This window comes from Camelus bactrianus, chromosome 6 (genome assembly GCF_048773025.1).
Source record: "Camelus bactrianus isolate YW-2024 breed Bactrian camel chromosome 6, ASM4877302v1, whole genome shotgun sequence".
Classification (NCBI taxonomy): Eukaryota; Metazoa; Chordata; class Mammalia; order Artiodactyla; family Camelidae; genus Camelus; species Camelus bactrianus.
In genome coordinates, this window is record NC_133544.1 from 2,650,995 (window position 1) to 2,674,947 (window position 23,953).

The following is a 23,953-nucleotide window of genomic DNA, read 5'->3' on the forward strand; positions in this document are numbered from 1 at the left end:
TGTGTCTCATTCACTTGAGTTTAATTACTGAACAAATTATTCAATTATGAGAAATACTACTGCTATTTTCCAAAGTGGAGGGCATAGTTCTTGAAAGTTATTGGTAAGTGGAAACATCTACAGAATCCTACAGGAACTAGGTTTCACAATGGGAGACAGTCCAAGGCAGCGGAAAGTTTTACGGAGCAAGGTAAGATGGAGACGACCAGGTAGGGGATGTCTCATTTCACACGGAAAAACAGAAAACTTCCCCAAAATTCTGGTCAGTGAGTACTCCCGAATATCTGCCAGGGATTCAGCTGTGGCCCTCATGGCCTGGCTGCACTTCCACAGCACCCCCCACTAGCCCCCTCAGTCCTCATCCTGCCACGTCCAGCAGCCAGTCCCCATCTTGCTCAGCCTCTCAGCACCTTCTGCTCTGGCTGCACCACGCCCGCCGCTCCGCCTCCCTCTGGCATGTCAGTCTCCCGACCCTTTCCTCCTGGCCACCCTTCACTGGATGACTTCCCCTCCTCAGCAGACTGCAAGCATCCGTGTGCCCCAGGCCTCTGTCCTCTGACTCTGGCCCTCCGCTCGCTCCAGTCCCACGGCTGCGAGGGCCACCTACAAATACAGAGCTGCAGCCTGGACCACTCCCTATTCTCCTCTGAGCCCCACCTCGGTAGGACACTCCCGTGGGTCCAGCTGCTCCTACAAAGGCTGGGTGTCCCCCTAAACTCAGACGCCATATTCAAGCCACCAGCTAATCCCACTGGCTCTGCCTCTGCACCCCAGTACCACTGCTCCTCCCTTTCCTTTCCCAGGCCAACACTGTCCCTCGGCTCCCTGCTTCCCCCAACCCCCACGTCTGCTGGTCACATCTGCCCCCACTCAAGGCTGCCCGGTGCCCCACCCCCTGGTCTGCCCCATAACCTTCGTTCTGTACATGGGAGGCCTGCTGGCCTCTCACGGTTCCTGAAACCCACTGCTGAGCCAGTTCGATCTTGGAGCCTGAGCGCCCCTGTGCTGCTCCCTCTGCACTGAGTGCCCTTCCTGCGTCATCCCGAACGCTCAGAGGCCCCCCATCACCCCTCTTCCCCTGAGGCCAGTTTACTTCTCCTCACAGTGCTTATCACAGCCCAACACGGGACGGCTGCCTATTCATCACCTCTTCCCACCAGGAGGTGAGGGCCACCACTGGATCCCCAGCCCCGAGAACAGTGCCCAGCACTCAGTACACACTCCGTAAATATTTGTTCAACAAACAAATGTTTGAGGGTTACTACACCACTATTTTTAAAGTTTGTCCTCTACCCCAACATCTCTTTAATTTACATATAAGTCATCTGATTCCAATGTGTACATAATTTAAAATTGTGCCAAGATAATGGAGGCATGAAAAAATTTTAGATTCTCATCTCTCTCCAAGAGAGACAGCTGCACTCCAATACTGCAGGATAAATTACCCCGCTAAAGGGATGGTTATGTTGCAGAGTCGTGAAACAATTAAGCAATCCAACAAGATTTTGAGGCTATTCCCTGGGACAAGTGAAAGATTCTACCTTTTCTGAATAATCAGTCTTCACTTTTTTTGGCACCCCAAATGACAGTCAATCAAGGCGATGGAAAATGTTAATTGCGTAAATCAAAATGGGCAAAACAAATAAAGCTTAACTCTGAAATAAAGTCAGATGAAAACTGCTATTTACTCCTATCTTGTCTCTTTATTCCTGTGAGAATAGTCATTTAAAAAGCTATTCTGTGGACCAGGGACACCTGGATGGAGCGGGAGGCGGGTGAAACAAGAGAACACGGCACCTGCAAAGTGATCATTGGGACCTGACTTTTGCAGTGGCTGCACGTGGCCTCACGGTATTTACAGGCCTTTTCCACGTGATCACGCAGGTCTTTTCTCAATACTTTCTCTCTGCAGTCGGCACGAACACATGAAAGTTCCTCAAACTGGCAATCATTCTTTAAATGCACCTGTAAGACAGACAAGTCAAATTTCTCGATCGGCAAAAATCCCATTTGAAACACCAAATTCTAACCTCTATGCAATTAAATACTACAAAAATGTTTCTCTCTGCTCTTAGACCAGTTTTTCACAGAGAAGAGTGACAAATGTGTCAAGAGACACTGAATTTCGTGTTCCCTTTAGTGATTTCTCAAACTATATTGCTTATGAAGAACTAAGTCAATTAACTCTTCTTCCTGGATAAATAAATGGTTATCTGCTAAGGACTTTGTTTTATCCCAATTCAAACATCTTTCTAGGATAAAATATGATACTAATCAAAAAAACGTAAGAAGTTATGTGGAATTTCATGGTTATAAAAAGGAGAAGGTTTCAATGGGCTTCCCAAAATTAAAATTCAACTCAGATTTCCTTCTACTCTAAATGGGGTAGGGTGTTCAAAAACCTACTGACAAGTCTGCCTACGATGTCATAAAAATAACATTTCATCCCCAACTGGCTCTGATCACTCTCCTATTTGGGTGTGTTCTCAAAGATTCACGTGAACATGGTCTTAAGGGGCTACATCATACTGACCAGGGCACTTGTGTTTCTGAACGTAGGCGCCGACACGGACACTTCTGTACTTACCAGGAGCTGTCCCAGCGTTAGCTGCTCTGCACAACCTCTGCCTTCGTTCCTGCAGTATATCTGAAGAGCCAGAATCTCTCTCTTGCAGCAATTATCCTTAAACACCTAAAATTGAAAGGCAGCAATTTTAGAGGGTTAGTATTTCTTAATCTCCACATGCTGCTACTTGGGACAAGGTAAAATCACTCTAAAAAAAAATGAGAGCATCCCTTAAGTGGGCCTCAGAAAGCATTAAGAACCATTTTAATTTCTGTAAGTAGAATGAAGGAGCTGCCCCCACTAAGAGACATAATTTAAATAATGTAACCTTAACTACCATCTTTTATTACATAAGCCAAAGATAAACAAGTTATACTAGAAACCTGAAGGTCACTTTGGAGCATCCAGACACTTTGGATTAACTACGACATAGTATCGAGACCCAGTTCACACTTGGACCTGGGGGTTCCAGGCGTCAGTACTGCGAAGGCAGCCGTGGATGGAGCACCTCCCACCGAGAGACAAGGGTAGAGCCCACTACAGCTCAGTGCCTGCTCCTAAGGGTATGTCATTTATAACTCATTTTTCCACCAAAAATAAGTCATAGCCTGCTATTTAAAACCTTCTAAAAAATACATTCTGCAAAGACTGGAGTTAAATCCAAAAATGAAAATGTGTCCTTTAGAAAGTGAAAACCTTCCTTTAATTTTATTTCTCCCCTGGAAAACAAATGCTCTCACGCCCTCTAACAGCACACGCTGCACCACTGGTGCCCTCGGGCACGTCTCAGAAAGCCCCGCGTGTCCACACTCCGCAGCAGTGGGAAAGCAGGGAGGGAGCTTAACAGGCCTTTCTCCACTCCACAGGCAAAGAAATAGAATCGACAGCTGTTAAGCGTTTAAAATAAACTAATTTGGAATCTAATCTAATCCTTTGAAACATGACTTTTTCTTAAAAAGGTCGTAACTTAAGATTAAAGTCAACAGAACAGGTATTTTTAGCTGGTAAGAAATAAGCTTGCTTTCTGTGCCATTAAGTCTCTTAAGTCATTTGAGTTTACCTTTAGGAATAAAAGACGTAGACTGAAGACATCGGAATAATAAAAGTACAGAATTCTAGAGCTGGAGAAGGTCTCAGATCATTTACTGCAACCGTCCCGTTGTATAGATGGGAACCTGAGGCCTCATGGGGCCCCGTCCTCAGTGACGGTCGAGGGGCAGACCTCGGCCTCCCGGGGCCCCAGCCCATCTTCCCACAAGGACCCAGGGCTTCAGTCAGTCTCATCTGTGATTCTTCAACACATCTAGTCATTTTTATTCAGCTGTCAATTCCAGTGGAAAACAGGGATAATAATTCTAAATAATGGCATGGAGGCACTAAAAAATTCATCTCCATTGTTTCAACCTCTGTCTCAGTCACACTGGTTAGACACAAGGTAACAAGTTAACAAGTTGCCACGTTGGGGGTAGAACTGTGAGTTTTCTGAAAAACAGTCCCCTCCCTATTACCAAGTGACACTTCCGCAGCAGAGGAAGAACAGGTACACGGACACTGGCCAGCTCGGTGTCTGAACCGTCCAGCGCAGGGGACAGCAAATGCCTGTCCTGGCAGCCCAGGGCCACCCGTCACAGCCACCCTGGGATCACTGCCCTCACCTGTGCTGCCTCCACAGCACAGCGGCCCGCCCAGAGCTTCAGACAGGAAGCCCCAGAGCAAGAATTTTATTGCACAATTAATGACCTACATTTAAGAAACTGTTAGGTTCATTAATCAAAATATCGGAAACACACGTTTTTATTGATATTTTAAGTACTACAAGAATGAGTCATTTCAAACTAGAAGTGTGCCTGGCAGGGGCTGCGGGGATGTGGTGAGAAGGGGCCCGGACCCCTGTGCGCTGAGGCTGCAGGACACTCACGAGCTCCCGGGACACCTACAGCCACCTGGGGGAGGGAAGGACTGAAATCTCACATGTCTAACGGCTTCAAGATGCTGCATGAGCACAGGGAGAGGTAAACCCAACGCAACCCTCAGACTGGCACTGTCAGAAGGTGGAATCGAGTGTCACAGCCGAGCGCAGCCTGTCTGGGGTGAGGACCCGAGACGGCAGCGTGCATCTCTGCACTTCACTCACTCCTCACGTGCCTGGGAGTCTGGGAGGAGGCACCACTGCTAGTACAGGGGAGGAGACAGGCTCAGGGAACCTGCCCAGCAGACCTGCCCCATCTGTCCAGGTGCTTACACTACATGGTCCCTGGCCTCAACCCTGCTGCATCAGGGGTCAAACTCGGAGAAACTCGGAGCCAGAACAGTGGATGCAAACTACGTGGAAAGCACTACCCAGTTCAAAACAGCGACAAAACAATGAAAAACCAGTACCTTATCTTTAATGATGCCTTCTTGACACGCAGTGCATTTTGGGCTGGAGGAGCTGGGGGGAAACACATGGTGAACGTGTTAGAGGGAAAGCCCCGTCTCATCTGAACACACAGGTACCACTCACCTTAGGGTCACGTCTGCTGTGTGAATCCGAGCAGCAACGAGAGCTCCAGGATACCGCGGTGAACTTGATTTAAATACGGCTTAAATGGGAGCAAAGGGCTAAACTTTTTAACAGTAATTCTTCATAAGGGAGTTTTTAAGCAGAACAGCTTAGAGCAGTCCCACTCGGAAAGCCCCTTGCAATTAAAAGTGAAATTTTATTTCAGAAACCAAAACCAACTCTCCGTGGAGGGGCTCTCGAGCGTGAGCGCCCACAGCCCACAGGACAGCCCCCGGTGGCCCTGCTTTATGGACAGCCGGCACTTTCCCCACAGGCTGTCTTCCCCACAGTGCCGTGCGCGGCCGAGGCGATTCCGCGGACCTCAGCAGTGCGCGGACTTACAGCTGTCTCGAAACCACTGGTCTCCTACAGCATTCTTGTCCCCAGACGCGGGGTGCGCACCACTGTGCCCGAGCTGCCCTTTTCTGGACTTAACTTTCACCCTGTCCTGTGCCTGGAAACCACCTTCCAAAGACTGAAAATAAAAGCAAGTCCCTGCTTCCAGGGCCCCTGCCCTAGACAGCCCGAAGGCGCCAGGGAGTGGTGCAGCGGCCTCAGGGAGCAGGGGTAGGCGTGCACGGGGCCCGGGGAAGGGCCGGAGAGCTGAGGGTCGCTGGGGGGGGGGGGCTAATGCTTTTTAAAATAAAGGCTCATTTCTCTCAGACTACACTAACATGGAGCTTATGCTAAACTGTATTAAACACATGAATCTTTTAACCTCCTTTGACCCCGGGGCTGAGCAGCACACATGGGGCCCCGTCACCTGTAAAATGTGGAGCAGGAGGAGTGCCAGGAGCAAAGGAGGAGGAAACCAGGAGAGAAGCAGCCCCCAGGGCCCCTCCCCAGGGCTCGCAGGTGCAGTTCGGGAAGCCAGGTGCTCTGAGTCCACTCTGCCATCACTAAGCTCCCTTCAAGTTTCTTTCTTCCATGAGCAGGCGAAGCTGAGCTAACAGTTCGGGATAAGCGGACAAGAGCATGGCTGGAAGCACCCAGAGGAGGTGACGCGGCGGGCAGCTGGCGGCTGTGCTCAGCGGAGTCGGGAAGAGGGGTGGGTGGCCCTGAAGGCGGGACGGGACCGAGGTTGAGTGTCTGGCTGCAACCCAGTGCCCAGCACGCCGCCCAGAACACACCTGCCGGCTGGACGGAGATGCTTTCTTGGCCAATGTTATTTCCTCTGTGAAACTCCAGCCTGCCTGCCTGATGCCGCCTGTGGCTCTAACACGGCATCATTCCCCCGGCCGGCAAGGGCCTGCGAGGGCTCGTGGAGGGGTCCCCTGCACTTGCCGGGAAACGCAGACTGGATTCCGCTCAGCCCAAGACGTGTCCAGTCCTGCCTGCAGGCCCTGTCCCCTCATCCCTGCGCACTGAGCATTTGCCCCCAAGGGCCCCTGCGTCATTTACTGACGGGATGTCTCCTCCAGGGGCTGGGAGCTCCCTGTCAGCCGCACGCACGGGGGACACACCAGGCACCAGCAGCCTCTGGAAGGCGGCGGGTGGGCGGGCGGGGACCTCACAGGAGGTGCGGGGTCCCGGCCACAGGGAGTCCCGGAAGGGAGTGCGGGCGGTGGGGGGCACCCACCTCAGCAGGGCGGCCATGCAGGTCTCGCAGAAGCGGTGCCCGCACTCGGTCTGCCGGGGGTTGCACAGCACCAGGCGGCACTTCTCACACTTGTACTTGTCCTCCACGGCCTTCACAAACCTCTCCTTGTAGCCGCCCTGCTCGGGGACGAGCACCGCTGACCCCGCGCCGCGGTCAGGCTGCAGCTTCAGGGGGGGGTTTGTCTGCAGGGCGCCGGCCGCGTCCATCTTTTTAGTTGGCTCCATTTCAGGGGAGAGAAAACCTGTCAGGAAACACAGCCGAAGAGTGAAGGGCTGCACGTCCTCCTGCACAAGCGAACAAACAGCTCTGGAAAGCAGACATGCTGGACACGTGTTCCCTGTGGTCTGAAGTGACACTGGAACCCCGGCTTCTGCCTGCGACCCAACAAAACACCACCCAGCTCGCGTCCTCCCTTCCTCCATCACCCAAACGCACGGGTAATGCCACTGTTCAAAGGACCTTCCTGAGGTGCACACTGTATTTTTAAGCCTCTTTAACTTACGACTATACTTCGCCGTAACTTCAAATTCTATGCTTCACTCTGATGCTGTGGCCGAAGCCGCAGCATCCTGAGCAACGTCACCTCCTGGTGCGCCCTGCTGCCAGGTGGCAGTCTCGACGACACAGCCCAGGGCTGGCCCGTCACGTGAGACAGCCTTGCAGTCAAGCCCGCGGCCAGGACGCGCCTCCCATGCCAGCGACAGCACTTCCTGTCTGACAGTGTCTGCAGGCCCCCGGCCCCTCTGGGCCCCCCACTCCAATAACCCTGTGCACCAGGTCCGCACCGAGCACCGAGCTTCAGGGAGGGCCGGCGTGGATGTGGGGAGCTCATGTGCTGGGGACAGAGCTGGTGGAGGGGACACAGGGACTGGCTGGGTCTCCCGTGCCCGCTGGGCAGGCTCTCCTAGCGCATGTGGTGCAAGTGCACAGATGGCTACCTCCATCTGCAAGGTGCCATCCACAGGCCAAGCGTGCAGAGCCTGGAAATGAGCCACAGAGAGTCTGGCCTGCGCAGCTCTGCCAGCTGAGGTGCGCGGCCTTGCATCTGGTGAAGCTACGGAGGAAGTTCCCTTCAAAACTCACCAGGTCTCTTCAAAACTACACCATTTTCTTGCTCAATCCTCCTACTTCTGCTACTTACAAAAATAAAGGCCAAATTCTTTCCACTCACGAGGTCCTGGGCGCCCACCCCTGCCCCCACCCTTGTGTCCGCACCATGAGGCTTGCCCCGAGTGCAGTTGTGAACCTCGGGTCTGCTGGGACCGGGGCAGACCCTCACTCAGACCCAAGGTGCTCAGTGGGCTGGGTGCAGGGTCCGCTCTTTCCAAGCCTCAGTCCTCACTCTGCCTCTTCCTCCTTCTTCTGACACTGAAGCAGTGTTTCAGGGCCACGGATGTGTGGGAACTGACGCACACCTGACAGGTGCTCGAGCCCTACCTGGGTTCGTTTTCACAAATTAGCACATCACTGTGCAAAGTGTGGAAGCCTCCTGTGACGTCAATTTGTGAAACCAAAATGAAAAAGTTTTCAGAATGATCCCAAAAGGCCAGCAACCCTTTGCTCACCAACTTGCTGGTTAGAACCCTGTTGCTAAGATGCTCAGCAGTGAAGTACCAGGCAGGGGAAAGGGTCAACCAGGAGTGGCCCTGCTGCCACTGGCTATGCCCCCTCCGGCCCTGACTCTGGCCAGGCTCACCCCATCCCCACTGCTCCCCCTCTGGGAACGCACCCCCACCCTCCCAAGGAGGCCCAGCCAGCTCAGCCTCACTCACCTGCCCCCCAGCCTGCGCCCGCGCCCCCACCCCCGCCGCCTTCTCATCTGCAGGCCTACGATTGCCTCATCACCTCTCTCCCTGCGGCAGGACTGGAAGCTCCCCGACTCCATGGATTCTGATCTGCCGTGCTGCCTGACGAACTGCAGGTACCTACGATCACTAGCACCAGTGCCTAATGGATAAAAGGCTCCCAATACACATTTGCAAACAAACAGAGGGACAGGCGAGGTCCGAGCCACTCATACCAAACCGTGTTTCCGTAAAGCCAGAAAAAAGGAAAACAAAAAAGCAGGAAAAGAAAACTCCTTACCTTTCATATCTGCTCTCAGAGCTTCAGGCCTTGAAAACCCCTGCTTAGATTATACGCTACTTACAACTTCGGTTTAGTATTTCATCCTGCAGTGCTTAGGAAGCCATGTGTTCAGTAAAGAGTTTTCAATGAGAAATGTTTGATTCTTTGGAGGTGAATTCCTATTTCAAATACGAGAGACAACTGACTTAGGATCAGGCTAATGATAAATAATAAATGTTCATCTACCTATGACATGTCATACTTTGCGTAGACAAGTGAAGAATATAGTTTTAGATCCCTGGTCTTTAGGGAGGGAGGGTATAGCACAGTGGTAGAGCACATGTTTAGCGTGCATGAGGTCATGGGTTCAATTCTCAGTACCTCCACTAAATAAAATAAATAAATAAATAAACCTAATTATCTCCCCCACCCCAAGAAATAAAATAAAATTATAGATCCTTGGTTTTTATAGGCTGTGTAAGAATGAGCAAACAGATGCAAAGCATCCCACACACAGAGGAAATTTCCCAGCAGCCCCGTCCTGCAGGGCAGAGGACAGCCAGGTTTGCCGGGATTGGCCTGGAGTGTGGGGTGCTGGCGGGGGCATCTTGGCAGAGGGCCCCCGGGGGCCTCTCGCAACCCCACCCACTGTCCTGCATCCTATCCCACGCCTGGCTCACTACTGAGCTAAGCTGCTGGCCGGAGAAGGAGCCTTCGGGGAAGGAGGGAGGAGTCCCTACAGCACTTAGGCAAGCAAGACCTCCTTCATCTAATGTTCACAGGTGAGGAGGAGGAAGCGTAAGAAAACCACCTAAACGTGAAACGTCCAGGATAGGCAAATCCACAGAGACACAAAGCCGACCCATGGTTTCCAGGGACCAGGGGAGTCGCTGCAGCCACTGACGGGAACAAGGCTTCTTGGGGCGACCGAAGTGCTGGGAACTGGATAGTGGGGATGACCGCACAACTCCATGAACATACGGAAAACCACTGAACTGTATTTACAGGGGTGACTTCTACGGTATGTGAATATCAATTTAAAATCTAAACAAATATCACAAAGTAACTGTTTAAAATGGTTCCATTTGGGTCTGGTTAATCTGTAACATTTAGATATAGTGTCACACGCTTTGAAATGGAAGACAAGAACTGAAAGGGAATATGCCTGACGCGCGAGGGGCCAGCGACGGCCCACTGTCTCAGCTGTACACGCTCGCAGAGGAAGCACAGCAGCAACTCAGACCCAGGAGCAAGGCGTAAAGAGTGAGTGCCAGATTCCCCAGCTGCAGCTGCCCACGGGCAGACGCTGCCTCCTGGCGTCCAGCAAGCGCACAGCAGGAAGCGTGCCTTCTCTCTGCCACACAAACCACGCCGCACGTGCAGACTAACCCTCAGCTCCCGTGCCAACAGTGTGTCCCGGGCGTTTTTCCAAACCAGGCGTAAAGATGCACTCAGTTACTGGGGAGGGCTGTACGGCACTCCGCTGGATGGCGTACCAGGACTTGGACAACCAGCTCTGCTTACAGTCTGCGGCGAACGCTCCTGAACATACCTTTGCACACCAAGGCAAGCACACAGCAACACGACTACTGGCTCAAAGATGATGTGCATTTTAAAATGTATAATCACTGCCACGCGTCTTTCTAAAAAGGTTGTACATTGTACATCTCCTCCAATGCTTTAGTAAACTATTAAACATTATTTTAGAGGACAACGGCCAGTTTCATTCAATCCCTGATGCTCCCGACTTTACTTGGGCCTCAGCCATGTTTTCTGGAGAGTGCTGTTGGCCAAGCTGCTGAGCAAACATCACAGTTCTCCTGTGGAGCTGTTGGCAGGCAGAGCCACAGGATGCTGAGGGCACACCCACCGCCCTCCTCCCTAGGGGGGCGGACTCTGCTTCAGGCAAGCGACTCTGCAGAGGTGCCAGACCAGCCACGGTTTGTTTCAGCAGGTCCACTGGGCACGTACATCCACAGCTCTGCGCCTGGCATGTCAGGGGACACAGGGACGAAGGAGACTGTCCCTACCCTTAGAGAGTTCTGCGGGAGTTGTGAGGAAGGAGAACACTCCAGAGTCAACGAGTGTAACCAGCAGCAGACGTGAGGGGTGACAAGAGCTGCAGGTCTTCAAAAGAGGAAGATAGCACCTCTGTTCTGGGAAGGCGGGGGGTTTCCTGGGTTGGGCTTGTGGCCCAATTCCCATTCCAGCACAGGACGAGGGGAAGGAGGGTGGGCAGGTGCAGCACCCTTAGGTGACTGGGGAGGCGAACCTGGTGCTGTGGGCTCCAGGGGAGGAGCTGGCAGGCAGGTCGTCTGGCCCTGAGTGGTCTGGGTGAGGAGGTCAGCCTGGTGTCTCTTCCCAGAGGCCAACCCTGGGCACAGCTTTTATCCTCTGGACATCATTTCTTCTTTTCACGTGAAAAGCAGGCAACACCGCTGGTCTCCAGCATCATCAGGCATCACTGAGGCACTACACATAGGTCCCTCCGCCAGCTCTACAGCGCTCAACGCACAGAAGACACACCCTCCGCCCGCGGGGTCAGAAGCCTGGCAGACCAGGCTGTTTCCTCATCGCAGACGGCGCAAAGCCCTTTCAGAAAGCCCCTTCCCAGCAATTAGGTAAGAAAAAAGAAACAAACGGCATACAGTTGGAAAGGAAGAGGTAAAACTATTTCTGTCTTCAGATGACATAACCTTGCACTTAGGACTCACTACGGAATCAGCTAAAACCGAGGTGAACTAATAAACCTGCCCCGCAAGGCTGCAGGACACAAGGTCGATGTGTAAAACCAGCCACACTTCTACACACTGGCAACGAATAATCCAAAAATAAAATTAAGAAAACAACCCATTTATAAGAGCATCAAAAAGAATAAAACATTTAGGAATGAATGTAACCAAACAATGGCAAGACGTATGTTCTGAAAATTATAAAACATGTTGAAAGACATTAAAGATATAAGTAAGTGGAAGCTACCCCACATTTAAGGACCGGGAGGCCTGGCACTGCTAAGACGGCAGTACCACTCAAACTGACCTAAGATTCATCTCAACCCCCATCAAAAGCCTAGCTGGTTTTTTTTCTCTTGCAGAAATTAATAAGCTGAACCTAAAATTCATATGGAAATATGGGGAACCCAGAATAGAAAAACAATCCTGAAAAAGAACGAAGTCAGAGGACTCACACGTTCTTATTTCAAAGCTTACTATGAACTAATCAGGGTCCTGTGGTACCGGTAGTAGGGCAGACATGCAGATCAATGACACAGAACTGAGAGTCCAGGGGTAAACCCGCACACTGCTGGTGGACTGACTTCCGACCAGCGTGCCACCACCACCAGCGAGGCAGAATGCGTGCTCTCGTGCCTGTGGTCCCGCTGTTGTTACAGGACAAAGTAGGCTCCACTCCCAGATGTTCCCATCACAGCTCTCTCAGGCTGTGCCAGTGGCCATCGCCCAACACTGCTTAGAGACCTGCCTCCTTCCCTCCCAGGTGCTCAACTCAACTCCACTTCACGGAGCACAGCTGGGTGGGTTCTAAGACCTCCTTGACTGGTATCCTTCCTTGCCTTTCAGAAAAATGTATGAAATGATACCTGACATGTAAAAAAGATTATGTGCAACACACACACAAGGTTAAGAATACGACAACAACAAAAGCCCAGCACCCGCCACCAACAGGCACCATCTCCCTGTGCGCGCCTCCCTCAGCCATCCCCCTGCCTCTCCCCAGAAGTCAATGTCAGCCTGAACTTTCGCATTTATCATTCTCCTGCTATCGTATATTTTCCTTCTTAAACAATACACTTTTGTCTTTTTTTAACTTCGTAACAATGGTATACTGTTTGTAGCCCTCTGCCATTGGTATTATAAATATTCACCCACATTTGTCGTGCGCAATAGAAACACTTCATTCATCTTCGCTGCTGCGTAACTTTCCACGATGTACTTACCTATCTTCTTATTGTGCCGTTTCCAGTCTTCGCTGTTGCGGACAGTCTGTTCTGAACACTCTGGCGCATCTGTCTGGGAGCCCTCATGGAAGCTTCTCCAGATCAGGGGATGAGGGCTTAGCAAACTACAAGCTACGGGTTAGATCCAGACAGCAGCCTGTTTTTGTTTAGACCCTTGAGCTAAGAATGCTTTTTAGATTTTTTAGAGTTGGACAATCAAACAAATGAAACAAAGACAACTATGTGACAAGACTGTATGTGGTCCACAAAACCTAGAATATTTACTATCATGCTCTTTTGCAGAAAGAATCTGCCAGTCCCTGCCCTGCACCCTGCATCTAGAATGCAGAGTAACTGCTGGTTTGCAGCCTGCACGCATGGCCAGTTTACAAGCCAAGGCCAAACTGCTCTCCAAAGCAAAGCAGCATAAAAGTTTCTGTTAGTTCACATCCTCCCAACACTGGGTATCCTCAAGCATCTTAGTTTCCGCCAACCCAGCAGGTACAGTGGTCCCTTTACGTCCCTTCCCTGATAGTTATTTAAATAAGTTTAGCATCTTTTCATAGGCTCATGGGCCACCTGTGTTTTTCTTTCTGTTGAAATGCCTGATTGTGTCTCCTTTGCATTTTTAAGTTGGGTTGTTGTCTTTTACAATATTGATTTTTTGGGGTTATTCATATATTCTGACTGATAATCCTTTGTTAGTTACATGTGTATGTCTTCCCCTGAGGTTGTGGCTTGACCTTATTTATGCCTTTTAATAAAGAGAAGTTCTAAATTTTAATGTTAGTCAAATTTGCCGTTTTAAAGGATAAATCTTTATCTGTATCTTGGCCTTCTGAAAATATTCTGATTAGCTTATGGGTGAGGCTGATGAAAAGAGGACAACCCAGTACACATGAAACCAAAACAGAAATCAGCTCTAACTCTAGCACACCAACCTTTTCAAAGAAGGATATTCCACTCAAATAAAACTAGCAAACGAACCACCAACTTTGTCAAACAGACTCACACTGCACACAGAAAATATTCTTCCTCAACAAAAGCTTATTCGAGACAGAAATGACATAAGCCTGAGCAGGACCTGGTTTGCAGGCCCACACCCTTCAGTACCAGTGCGATGGCCCACGCGGGCCGGATCTGGACCAAGGAAAGCAGGAGTCAGACACCTCAGCAGGGCCAGGCCTGGTAGGCGGACGAACACGCTGAGGTTTACCGCCAATCCCAGACTCTGCCAGCCGTCAAGTCTCACCGCAAGAAGTCAGTCTGGTATGAAGTGTAGGAATCACGGATTGCCTCCTAGAACAACTGGGACAATAGGAATGACGTCTTTAAGTCTTACAATAAGACGGTTACCCACCTATCGTGTCCTGAGGAAAGGGACTCTTGGACTTAGGAAAACCACCAACGCAGGCAAATTTTTCACAATCAACTCAAACGCGGACAACGGTGAGCACTGCTAACGCTGATGCTAACGTGGTGCATCACCACAAGACCACACACAAGTCACTCGGAAGGAGAACCACCTCGGGTTCCTCCCACCTGTGCAACAGGGAGGGTGAAAACCTCAAGGTCACCAAAGGAAACAGAACTTCTATCTGGAGGACCAAGTTTTCAGCAGCAACAAAGGAGCACATGATTCTTATTAGAATGCCCTCCAAGCGGCAGGCACACAGCAAATATTAACAATAATTTATCTTAAATATTGTTTACCTTTTGTAAGCCATCTTAACTCCTTTCTGAAATCAAGTGGGGTGTGACATTAATTAGGCAAGCTCAAAATTGGTCCTAATGTTAAGACCAGACTAGTGAGTGATGTCAGAGAAAATGACTGAGTAAGGAACTCCAAGCAGCACTATTTACAACAGCTGAGACATGGAAACAACATACAAGTCCCTTGACAGGTGACTGGATGAAAAACATGTGGTGTACACACACACACACACACACACACACACACACACACACACACACACACACTGGAATACCACCCAGCCATAAAAAGAACAAAATAATACCATTTGCAGCAACATGGAGGGACCTAGAGATTATCCCATGAAGTGAAGTAAGTCAGACAAGAAAGGCAAATATCATATGATATCATTTATATGTGGAATCTAGAAAAAAAAAGTTACAAATTTCATTTACAAACCAGAAACATACTCACGGACACAGAAAACAAATTATGGTTTACCAAAGGAGAAAGAGGGGGGCAATAAATTAGAAGTTTGGGATTAACATATACACACTACTATATATAAAATAGATAAACAACAAGGGCCCACTATATAGCACAGGGAACTATATTTAATGTCTTGTAAGAACCTGTAATGGAAAAGAATCTGAAAAAAGAACTATGTATATGTATAACTGAATCTTTTTGTTGTACACCTGAAACTAGTGGTGTAAATCAACAACAATTCAATAAAAAATAAAATTAAAAGACAAAAAAAGAAAGGAACTCCCAAAGTCCATCCTTCAGTAAAAGCAAGAACAAAGCTCGCAGAATCTGTCAGAAACAACCTCCGTGGAACTCTAGAAAATAACCACAGGCTTGCAACACCCCAAGGAATACCAAATCGAGAGAAACCAGCTGAATCTCTGTGAGAACGGTGAGCTCCACGGCACTCACCTGCCCGCCCTGGTCCCACTCCCAAGGGGCAGGGGCCTGGAGGATGGAAGCTGCAGTCCCAATAGTTACTCGGTGGGGGGCCAGGGTGGGTGGGTGGAGTGGAACAGACCTCATTTGCAAAGAATCTTGGTGGCATGTTATGACCTACCAGTGGCTCCCTGGAAGGCCAGCTCAAGCGGCCTGCCTGGGCCTCACCAAACCCAGAGCGCTCCCAGAACTGAGGCAGTGCTGGTGGGGGCTGGAGGGGGTGGGCCCTGGAACACTCACCCGCGAATGTGTTAGCTGAGCTGCCCAGGGCCATCAGTGACAGGTGAGGCAAACGACAGACTCAACAAAGGCCGGCAGGCAATGCTGGGAAGTAAGGGCTTTGAACAGTTCCAACGTATTCCTGGGACTTCAGAAGGCCATGCAAATGCCCAGAGCTGTGCACACACTCAGGAAAGACCTGAGGAGACCCTGAGCCCTCGCCTCTGGCTAACATTCAGGCTCCGCACAAGCAGGACATGAGTGCTAAGGCAAAGCTGTCGACGGCCTGGCTGAATGTTAAGAGCAGACTCAGTACTCACACAGACCCTATTTGAAGGGACTCAGAGACAATTTTGGTCCCAGGCACTTAAGGAAATCTCTGTCCAAAGACTACTATACGAATGGAACAGAGACTTCAGTGACCTCACATGATAAAGAATATAGACTTTACCAAGTTAGCTCAAAAAAGTTACTGTGCAAACAACCATAACCAGCAGCAACAAGTCTCGGGGCGAGGGGAGGGCCTCATCTTCCAGACTCGCCACTTAATCACGTCAAACATGTCCAATGTTCAATCAAAAAACTACAGGGCAGACAGAGAAACAAAAAAGGTATGACCCCTACACAGGAAAAAAAAAAAACAAGTCTTAAAAACTGTCCAGGAGGAAACCCAGACATTAGACTCACACAGACTTTGAATCATCAATTTTACATGAGTTCAAAGAGGTAAAGAAAACCATGTCCGAAAAAGTATAGGAAATCACCCAATGTCTCATGAAATAGAAAATACCAATAAAGAGAAAATCTTAAGGAACTAGAAGAAATTCTGGAGTTGAAAAGCATAATAATTAAAATGAAAATTTCAATACAGGGGCTTAACAGAAGAATTGAGAAGGCAGGAGAATTCGAGAACTTGAAAACAGGTCAATCGAGATTTGAAGATGAGTCAGTTGAGTTTACCTAGCCTAAGTAACAGAAGGAAAAAATAATAAAGAAGAATTAACAGAGCTTCAAAGACCACCGATCACACCAACATATACGTTATGGGAGTCCCAGAAAGGAGAGGAGGGAGAGTAAAGGCGGAAAGAATATTTTAAGACAGTGGACAAAATTTCCCATATTTGATGAAAGACATTCATCTGCACATCCAGGAAGCTTAACAAACTCCCTGTAGGATAAACTCAAAGAAAGCCTAATAGACATTATAATTAAACTGGTGAAAGACAAAAAGAGAGTTTTGAAAGCAGCAAGAGAAGTGAGTCCTCACAGAAAAGGATTTCTTCAATAAGATTAGCAGTTGATATCTCATCAGAAACCATGGAAGACAGAAGACAATGGGATGACATTTCAAAGGACTGAAAGGAAAAAATATCAATTAAGAATCATATATCCACCAGAAAGAGAAAGAAAAACACCATATGATATCACTTACATGTGGAATCTAAAAAAAAAAAAAAAAGACAAACAAACTTACTTGCAAAACAGAAACAGACTCTCTGACACAGAGAACAAACTTGTGGTTACCAGGGGCAGATGATGTGGGAAGGGATAAATTGGGAGTTAGAGACTTGCAGATACTACTATATATAAAATAGATCAACAAGTTTATACTGTATAGCAGAGGGAACTATATTTGATATCTTGTAGTAACTTATGATGAAAAAATATGAAAACAAATATATGTATGTTCATGTATGACTGAAGCATTGTGCTGTACACCAGAAATTGATGCAACATTGTAAACTGACTGTACTTCAATAAAAACAAAAACAAACAAAAAAGGAATCCTATATCCAACAAAACTGTGTTTCAATAATGAAGGAGACTCTCAACAAAACACTAGAAAAATAACCCCAAAAGCATATTAAATGTACTATACACCATAACAAAGCGGGATTCATCCCAGGAAAGCAAGGTTCAATATAAGAAAATCAATCAACGTAACATACCATATTAAAAGAACAAGGGGGGAAAAACCCACACGATCATCTCACTTGATATAGAAAAAGCATTTGACAAAATCAAACATCCTTCCATTATAAGAACCCTTAAAAGTGAACTTCCTTGATATAATAAAGGACATCTATGAAAACCCCACATTTAATGGTGAAAGGGTGAAAGCTTCTGCACTAAGATCAGGAAGAATCGAAGGCTGTGTGCTTCACCACTGCTGTATTACACTATCTTATACGGGAAGTTCTAACCAGAGAAATTGGGCAAGAAAAAGAAAGAAAAGGCGTCCAGATTAGAAAGAAAGAAGTAAAAATATGTCTACTCACAGACAACATGATCCTATACACAAAACATCCCAAAGAATTCACAAGAAAAACTGCTAGAGGGGGAGGGTACAGCCCACGGGTAGAGCGCATGCCGAGCACGCACAAGGTCCAGGGCTCAAACCCCAGTACTTCCACTTAAAATAAATAAATAAACCTAATTACCTCCCCACCAAAAACAAACAAAAAATAAATAAATAATAAAATTTTTAAAATGTTAAAAAAGAAAGAAAAACTAGAGCTAATAAACGAATTCACCAAGGTTGCAGAAAAGAACAAATTTGCAACAAAGAAACATCAGTTTTGTTTCTATACACTAGCAACAAATAATCTGAAAAGGAAATTTAAGCAATCCCATTTACAATAGCATCCAAAAGAAAAAATTACCTAGAATAAATTTAACCAACAAGGTAAAAGATTTGTTCATTGAAAACTGCAAAACTGCTGAAAGAAATTAAAGAAGACACCATCAAATGGCAAGACATTAAAGAAGACACCATCAAATGGCAAGACGTTTGTTTGTTCCTAAACAAATCTAAATACATGGACAGGAAGAAAATACAGCTGTGATGGTGATACTACTTGTGATGGTTAATTTTACGTGTCAACTCATCTAGGCCATGCGGTGCCTGGATATTTGGTCAGACGTTTATTTTTTCTATGTGCTGTGAGAGTGTTGGATGAGATTAACAATTGGTAAACTGAGTACAGCAATCAGACTGCCCTCCCCAGTGTGGGTGGGCCTCATCTAATCAGTCCAAGGCCTGAAAAGAACAAAAAGGCTGACCTTCCCTCAAGTAAAGAGGGTTCTTTCTGCCTCTCTTCAAACTGAGACACTGGCTGTTTTCCCGCATTCAAACTCAAACTGAAATAAATGTCAGCTCTTCCTGGATCTTGAGCTGGCTAGCTGCCTGTACCACTGGCTCAGGCTGGAACTAAGCTACTGGCTCTCCTGGTTGCCACCTTACTCTGCAGACCCTGGGACTTGCTTGACTCTGCGACTGTGTGAGACCTAATTCTCACACAATTATAATAAGTATAATAAATATCTCTTTACACACACACGTTATTGATTCTGTTTCTCTGGAGAACCCTGACTAATATACTACCCAAAGCAATACATTTAGATGCACTGCAATCCTTATCAAAATTCCAACGGCCTTTCTTTAACAGAAATAGAAAAAATCTGATCCTCAAATTCATACTGACTTGCAAAACGGACTCCAAAGAGACAAAACACTATTGAAAAAGAAAAAAAAAAAGACTGATGACTCACACTTCTCAAACTTACTACTTTAAAACTTCCTACAAAACGACAGTAATCAAAACGGTGTAACCCTGGCATTAGGGTACACATGTAGAGCAATGGAACAGAGCTGAGAGTCCAGGAATAAACTCACACATCTGTGGCCAAATGATTTTTGACACAGATGCCAAGACCATTTAGTTGGGAAAAAACAGTCTCTGGGACAACTGGGTAACCAGGCAGAAGAACGAACTTGGATCCTACCTCACTCCGTACATACAAACTTGGTTAAAATGGATGAACAACTAGAATATAAGAGCTAACACTGTAAAACTCTTAGAAGAAAGCACAGGGGTAAATTTTTATGACCTTGAATTTGGCAAAGGATTCTTAGATATGACACCAAAAGTACAAGCAACAAAGCAAAATAAGATACATTAGCTTCATCAAATTTGAAACCTTCCGTACATAAAAGGACACTCCCAAGAACGCGAAAAGACAACAAGAAAATAGGGGGGGGAATCTGCAAATCACGTATCTGAGAAGGGTCTAGTAACCAGAATAAAGAACTTTCACAACTCGTTAACAAAAAGATAAACATCCCAAGTAAAAAATGGGCAAAGGATGTGAGTAAACATTTCTCCAAGGAAAACACAGAAACGGCCAACAACACATGAAAAGGTGTTTAGCATCGTCAGTCACTAGGGAAACACAAATCAAAACCACCTCGAGTTACCACTTCATACCCACCATACGGCTATAAATGAAAATACAAGGTAAAATTACTGGGTGAGGCTGTGGAGAAACTGGAACCCTCATATGCTGCTGGTGGAAACATAAAATGGTTCAGCTTTTGTGGCAAACATTTTGGCAGTTCCTCAAAAAGTTAAACACAGAGTTACTGTATGACCCAGCAATTCCAGTCCCAGGTGTACACACAGAAGAACGGAAAACAGGTACTCAAACAAACGTTAAGTACGAGACACACTCATAGTAGCGCCATTCACAATGCCCAAAAGGAGGAAACAACACAAATGTCCATCCACAGATAAATGGGCAACCGATATGTAGTGTGAGTACCACTCAGCCGTAAAAGCCAATGACGTAATGACACACACAACATGGATGAGCCTGGAAAACACCATGCTCAGTGAAAGACGCCAGAAACAGAAGGCCACACACTGGACGATTTCATTTATGTGACGTGCACAGCACAGGCAAGTCCACAGGGACAGCAGCCTGCTGGCTGCCCGGGGGGTGAGGAGAAGGACAACGAGGACCACCAGCTCAGTGAGGCTTCCCTCTGAGGCAGTGAATGCTCGTTCTGCAACCACACAGAGGCTGTGGTTCCACAACACTGTGAAAGGACCACATGCTACTAAACTGTTCACTTTAAAATGGTTAATTTTATGTTGTGTCAATTTCAAAACAATTTCAATAGTTCAAAAAAACTATTGTTCCAAAAAACGGACCATCATGAGATACTACTCTGCAGCCATTAGGATGACTATAATTTAAAAAATGGAAAATTACAGGTGTTGGTGAGGATACAAAGAAACTGGAACCCTCGCACGTTGCTGAGATAAAACGGTTCATCCTCTGCAGAAACAACTCAGCAGCCCTCAGAGTCACTGCGTGAGCCAGCAATGCTGCCCGTGCATGTGCAGTCAAGAGAAGGGGCCCCGTCCACACAAAGACCTGTGTCTGAATGTTCACAGCAGCAACACTCGTAACAGACAAAAATGTGAACAGTGCTGATGTCCATTAAGAGATAACTGGACAAATAAAATGGATGTATCTCCATACACTGTACTGATATTTAACCACAAAAAAAAACAAAGTACTGATACGCGCTACGACATGAGTGAAACTTGAAAACACTGCTAAGTGACAGAAGTCAGAAAAAAAGGCCACATATCATCATACGACCCCGTTTATGTGAAACATCCAAAACGGGCAAATCCCCCGAGGCAGAAAGTAAATCAGTGGCTGTCAGGCCGGGGCAAGGGGCGTAACAGAGAGGGACGGTGTGGAGCTTCCTCCGGGATGGGTGAGTGTTCTCCAATCAGACGGTGTGATGGTTGATCAACACTGTGAATATCCTAAACACCACCGAGCGTTCTGAATGGTTTAAATGATCAATTTTTCATAATAAAAAATGTAAAAAAAAATTTTAATGAAAAATAAAAAGCCTAAGGAGCTGAGACACGATCTCTCTCTTCAACACACAGCCTGACAACTGCTCCTCACCAGCCCCAGCAGAGAATCAGTAGCAGCAGTAACAGCACAGAAAATGTTAGCACATGTGAACCTGATGTAACACAATTCTGTTCATATTCAGACCGAAAGAATTTCCTACCATTGGACGTACTCTAATAGAAAAATTAAAACTGGAAAGAGTAAAGACACTAGGAGGCAATGAAAAACTAAGCTTAAGGGAAGGTCTTAAACTGAATGTAGAGAAACAAGGAGAAATGCGACCTAAGGAAAAGCGCAAATGCTGACCACGGGCACACTGGTGCCGGCGTCGGCGGCAAACGGGTCTGCTGAAGTCAGCCACGCCTCGGCCCTTGGCTGGGCAACAGTCTCTGCTGTAAGTACAGCTACGAAAGCTGACACCATGTTCAAGGCCCCAAACTAAAAACCACAGTAAAAAAAAAGTTCCTTGGTCCTTATCGTAATTCTCTAAAACAAACATACAAAAGTACAACGCTCATTATCTAAGACAGTAAGTTGTCATCTACGTCTACACCTGGTCATTCTCACCAGCCTGCGATGGGCCAGGCATCGCACAGGTGCCCCAGGTGCAGGCCGACCACCAGAAGTGGCATAAATCAGCAAAGCCGTGCCTCTGGAAGCTTCCAAAATGGAGGAATGCGGGAACTTGTGATTAGATTTCCTGATTTAAATGTAAACATGTATTTCATTTTTTGTGGGTATAAAAATAGTTAAATTCTACCTTAATGCTAAAGCTTAGATGTGACCATTATAAGCTAATGAAATTCTATAGTATTTGTAATAATTATTGTGTTCAAGAAGAAAAATCACGCAAACTCAGCCAAATGAATTAAAGAGAGGGTGGAGGAGGCCACTCAGGCAACTGCAGACTAACATTTTATGGCCTCACTTGAGGAAGCAGCTCCGAGGTTACAACACCCACACGCTGGACGGACACATGTGCCTCTGGTTAGCACATGGGGCCACGCGACTGATGGGAACCTGGGGCCCCTGCCAATACCTCCCCCTTCCCACCCTAGCCTCTAGCTCAAGCTTGGGAAGAGGATGTGAGCTTCCACACACACGAAGAGAAATGTTCTGCTCAATACTAACAAGACACACTAGGCAGAGAGAGTGCAAAACAGCCCTGATGAAGGGAAGGTATGTGACTACCAAGCAGCACCCAGGCAGTGCCCTCAGGGAAGCTGAACAGGAGGCGAGATCAGAGCCACCAGAGCTGGCGTCCCGGGCCTGCACCAAGGACCGGGCCTGCCACAGTGTCTGGCCTGCTTAGTTCCAGAATTCTGATTCCACAGCTTCCTTTGAGCAAAATTATCACTCTATATTGCCTACTGTTTGCTACGTGTTTAAGTATGAATTTATTGTATTTTGAGGCCATATTCTTAGCTCAATGAAAAAAAACCTCTACTGAGAAATTCACTTCATAAAATGTTAGCTTCTAGTCAGCTACTCAGGAAGCCCTCCCCTCACAGCTGAGGCCTGTCTACACTTGAGAAGTACAGCAAAGAACTGGGCCAGACTCCTTCCATCCTCTGCTACACCTCCGTTACCCTAATGATTTATTTTTATGTCCCCTACTTCGGTGATTTATGTTAAGCTACACTCTACTTGGAGATTAGAAACTGGAAACAACACTACATCTGCTGACAAAAGGGTGCTCCCAGAACTGGAAAGCCCGGGGAAAACCGAAAAAGGGAAGCATCAGATAAACAAAGAAAACGTCTCCTGAACACAAGGCAGACGCAGAAAAACAAGCTCCACATCAAGCCCAGCAGGGAAATCAAAGGCAGCACCCAGACAATGCCAACAAAGGGAGAAGGGAGGGAGCCGCAGGCAGGCAGGCAGGCGCACCCTGCTGACACCAGGGTCTCTGGCAATCCACGTTTATGCAAACACTGCGGCACCGGCACGGGGACTCCTCCTCACGATACCTGCTGCCAAGTGCTCTGCAGAGGGAGAGGGCCCGGGGCTGGGAACACTGGGGAAGCGCAGACAGGAGGAGATGAGATTCTAGTCCACACCAGTAGGAAGATCACAATCCCACGTGAAAAGGCCCACTTAGCAGAGAGAACAAGGGACAGTTGGGGAGAGAGAGACAGACTGATGCAGGCATGCAGCTGAAAAAGAACCTGAGCACACCACTATATAAAACTTGGTCTTAAATCCTTTAGGAAAGCAGAAGCTAGCCGAGGCCCAGCACTGCTATATCCTTTGCTTCACATGATTTGGGATTTTTTTTTTAAAAAGCATTCATTCAATTCTGTGTGCAAGAATGCTGCGCCGCTCCTGGGCCAGGGCCAGAGTCCTGCCATCTGGCCGGGGGGAGGGAGGAAAGCTGAGGCTCAGTCCGCTGGACAAGCAGCCCAGAGCGGGCGGCACCTTCCCAGGTGGAGGCATTGAGCTGCCAGTTGTGTGATAAGGTTCGTTTTCCCAGAGCACCGACTGCACTTGGAAAAATGAGTGAAAAGCATAAAGCACGGCCATGCCTAGGAGTGGGTTACAATATTTAAATCATTTTGGGATAAAGTATGAGATTATGACTCCTTCCCAGGCCCTTTCGCAGACTCTCCTGTTTCTGCCTGTGG

The 23,953-nt window shown here is 47.6% G+C and overlaps 1 protein-coding gene across 5 annotated transcripts in view; it reads right to left on the bottom strand.

The window, feature by feature from the left end:
• The window catches only part of TRAF3 (TNF receptor associated factor 3), a 105,680-nt gene that overhangs the window by 25,855 nt on the left and 55,872 nt on the right, over positions 1 to 23,953 (bottom strand). For 2 of the 5 annotated variants that reach the window (XM_074364978.1, XM_074364976.1), the window contains 4 exons: positions 6,688 to 6,949; positions 4,946 to 4,997; positions 2,588 to 2,692; positions 1,798 to 1,965 (listed from right to left, as the gene is read on the bottom strand). In XM_074364978.1, the coding sequence (XP_074221079.1) occupies positions 1,798 to 1,965; positions 2,588 to 2,692; positions 4,946 to 4,997; positions 6,688 to 6,932 (570 nt within the window). In that variant the 5' untranslated portion in view covers positions 6,933 to 6,949. Of the gene's footprint in view, positions 1 to 1,797; positions 1,966 to 2,587; positions 2,693 to 4,945; positions 4,998 to 6,687; positions 6,950 to 8,553; positions 8,741 to 8,793; positions 8,955 to 23,953 lie in introns of those variants that run through there. The other 3 variants (XM_074364975.1, XM_074364979.1, XM_074364974.1) reach the window with 3 other exon arrangements.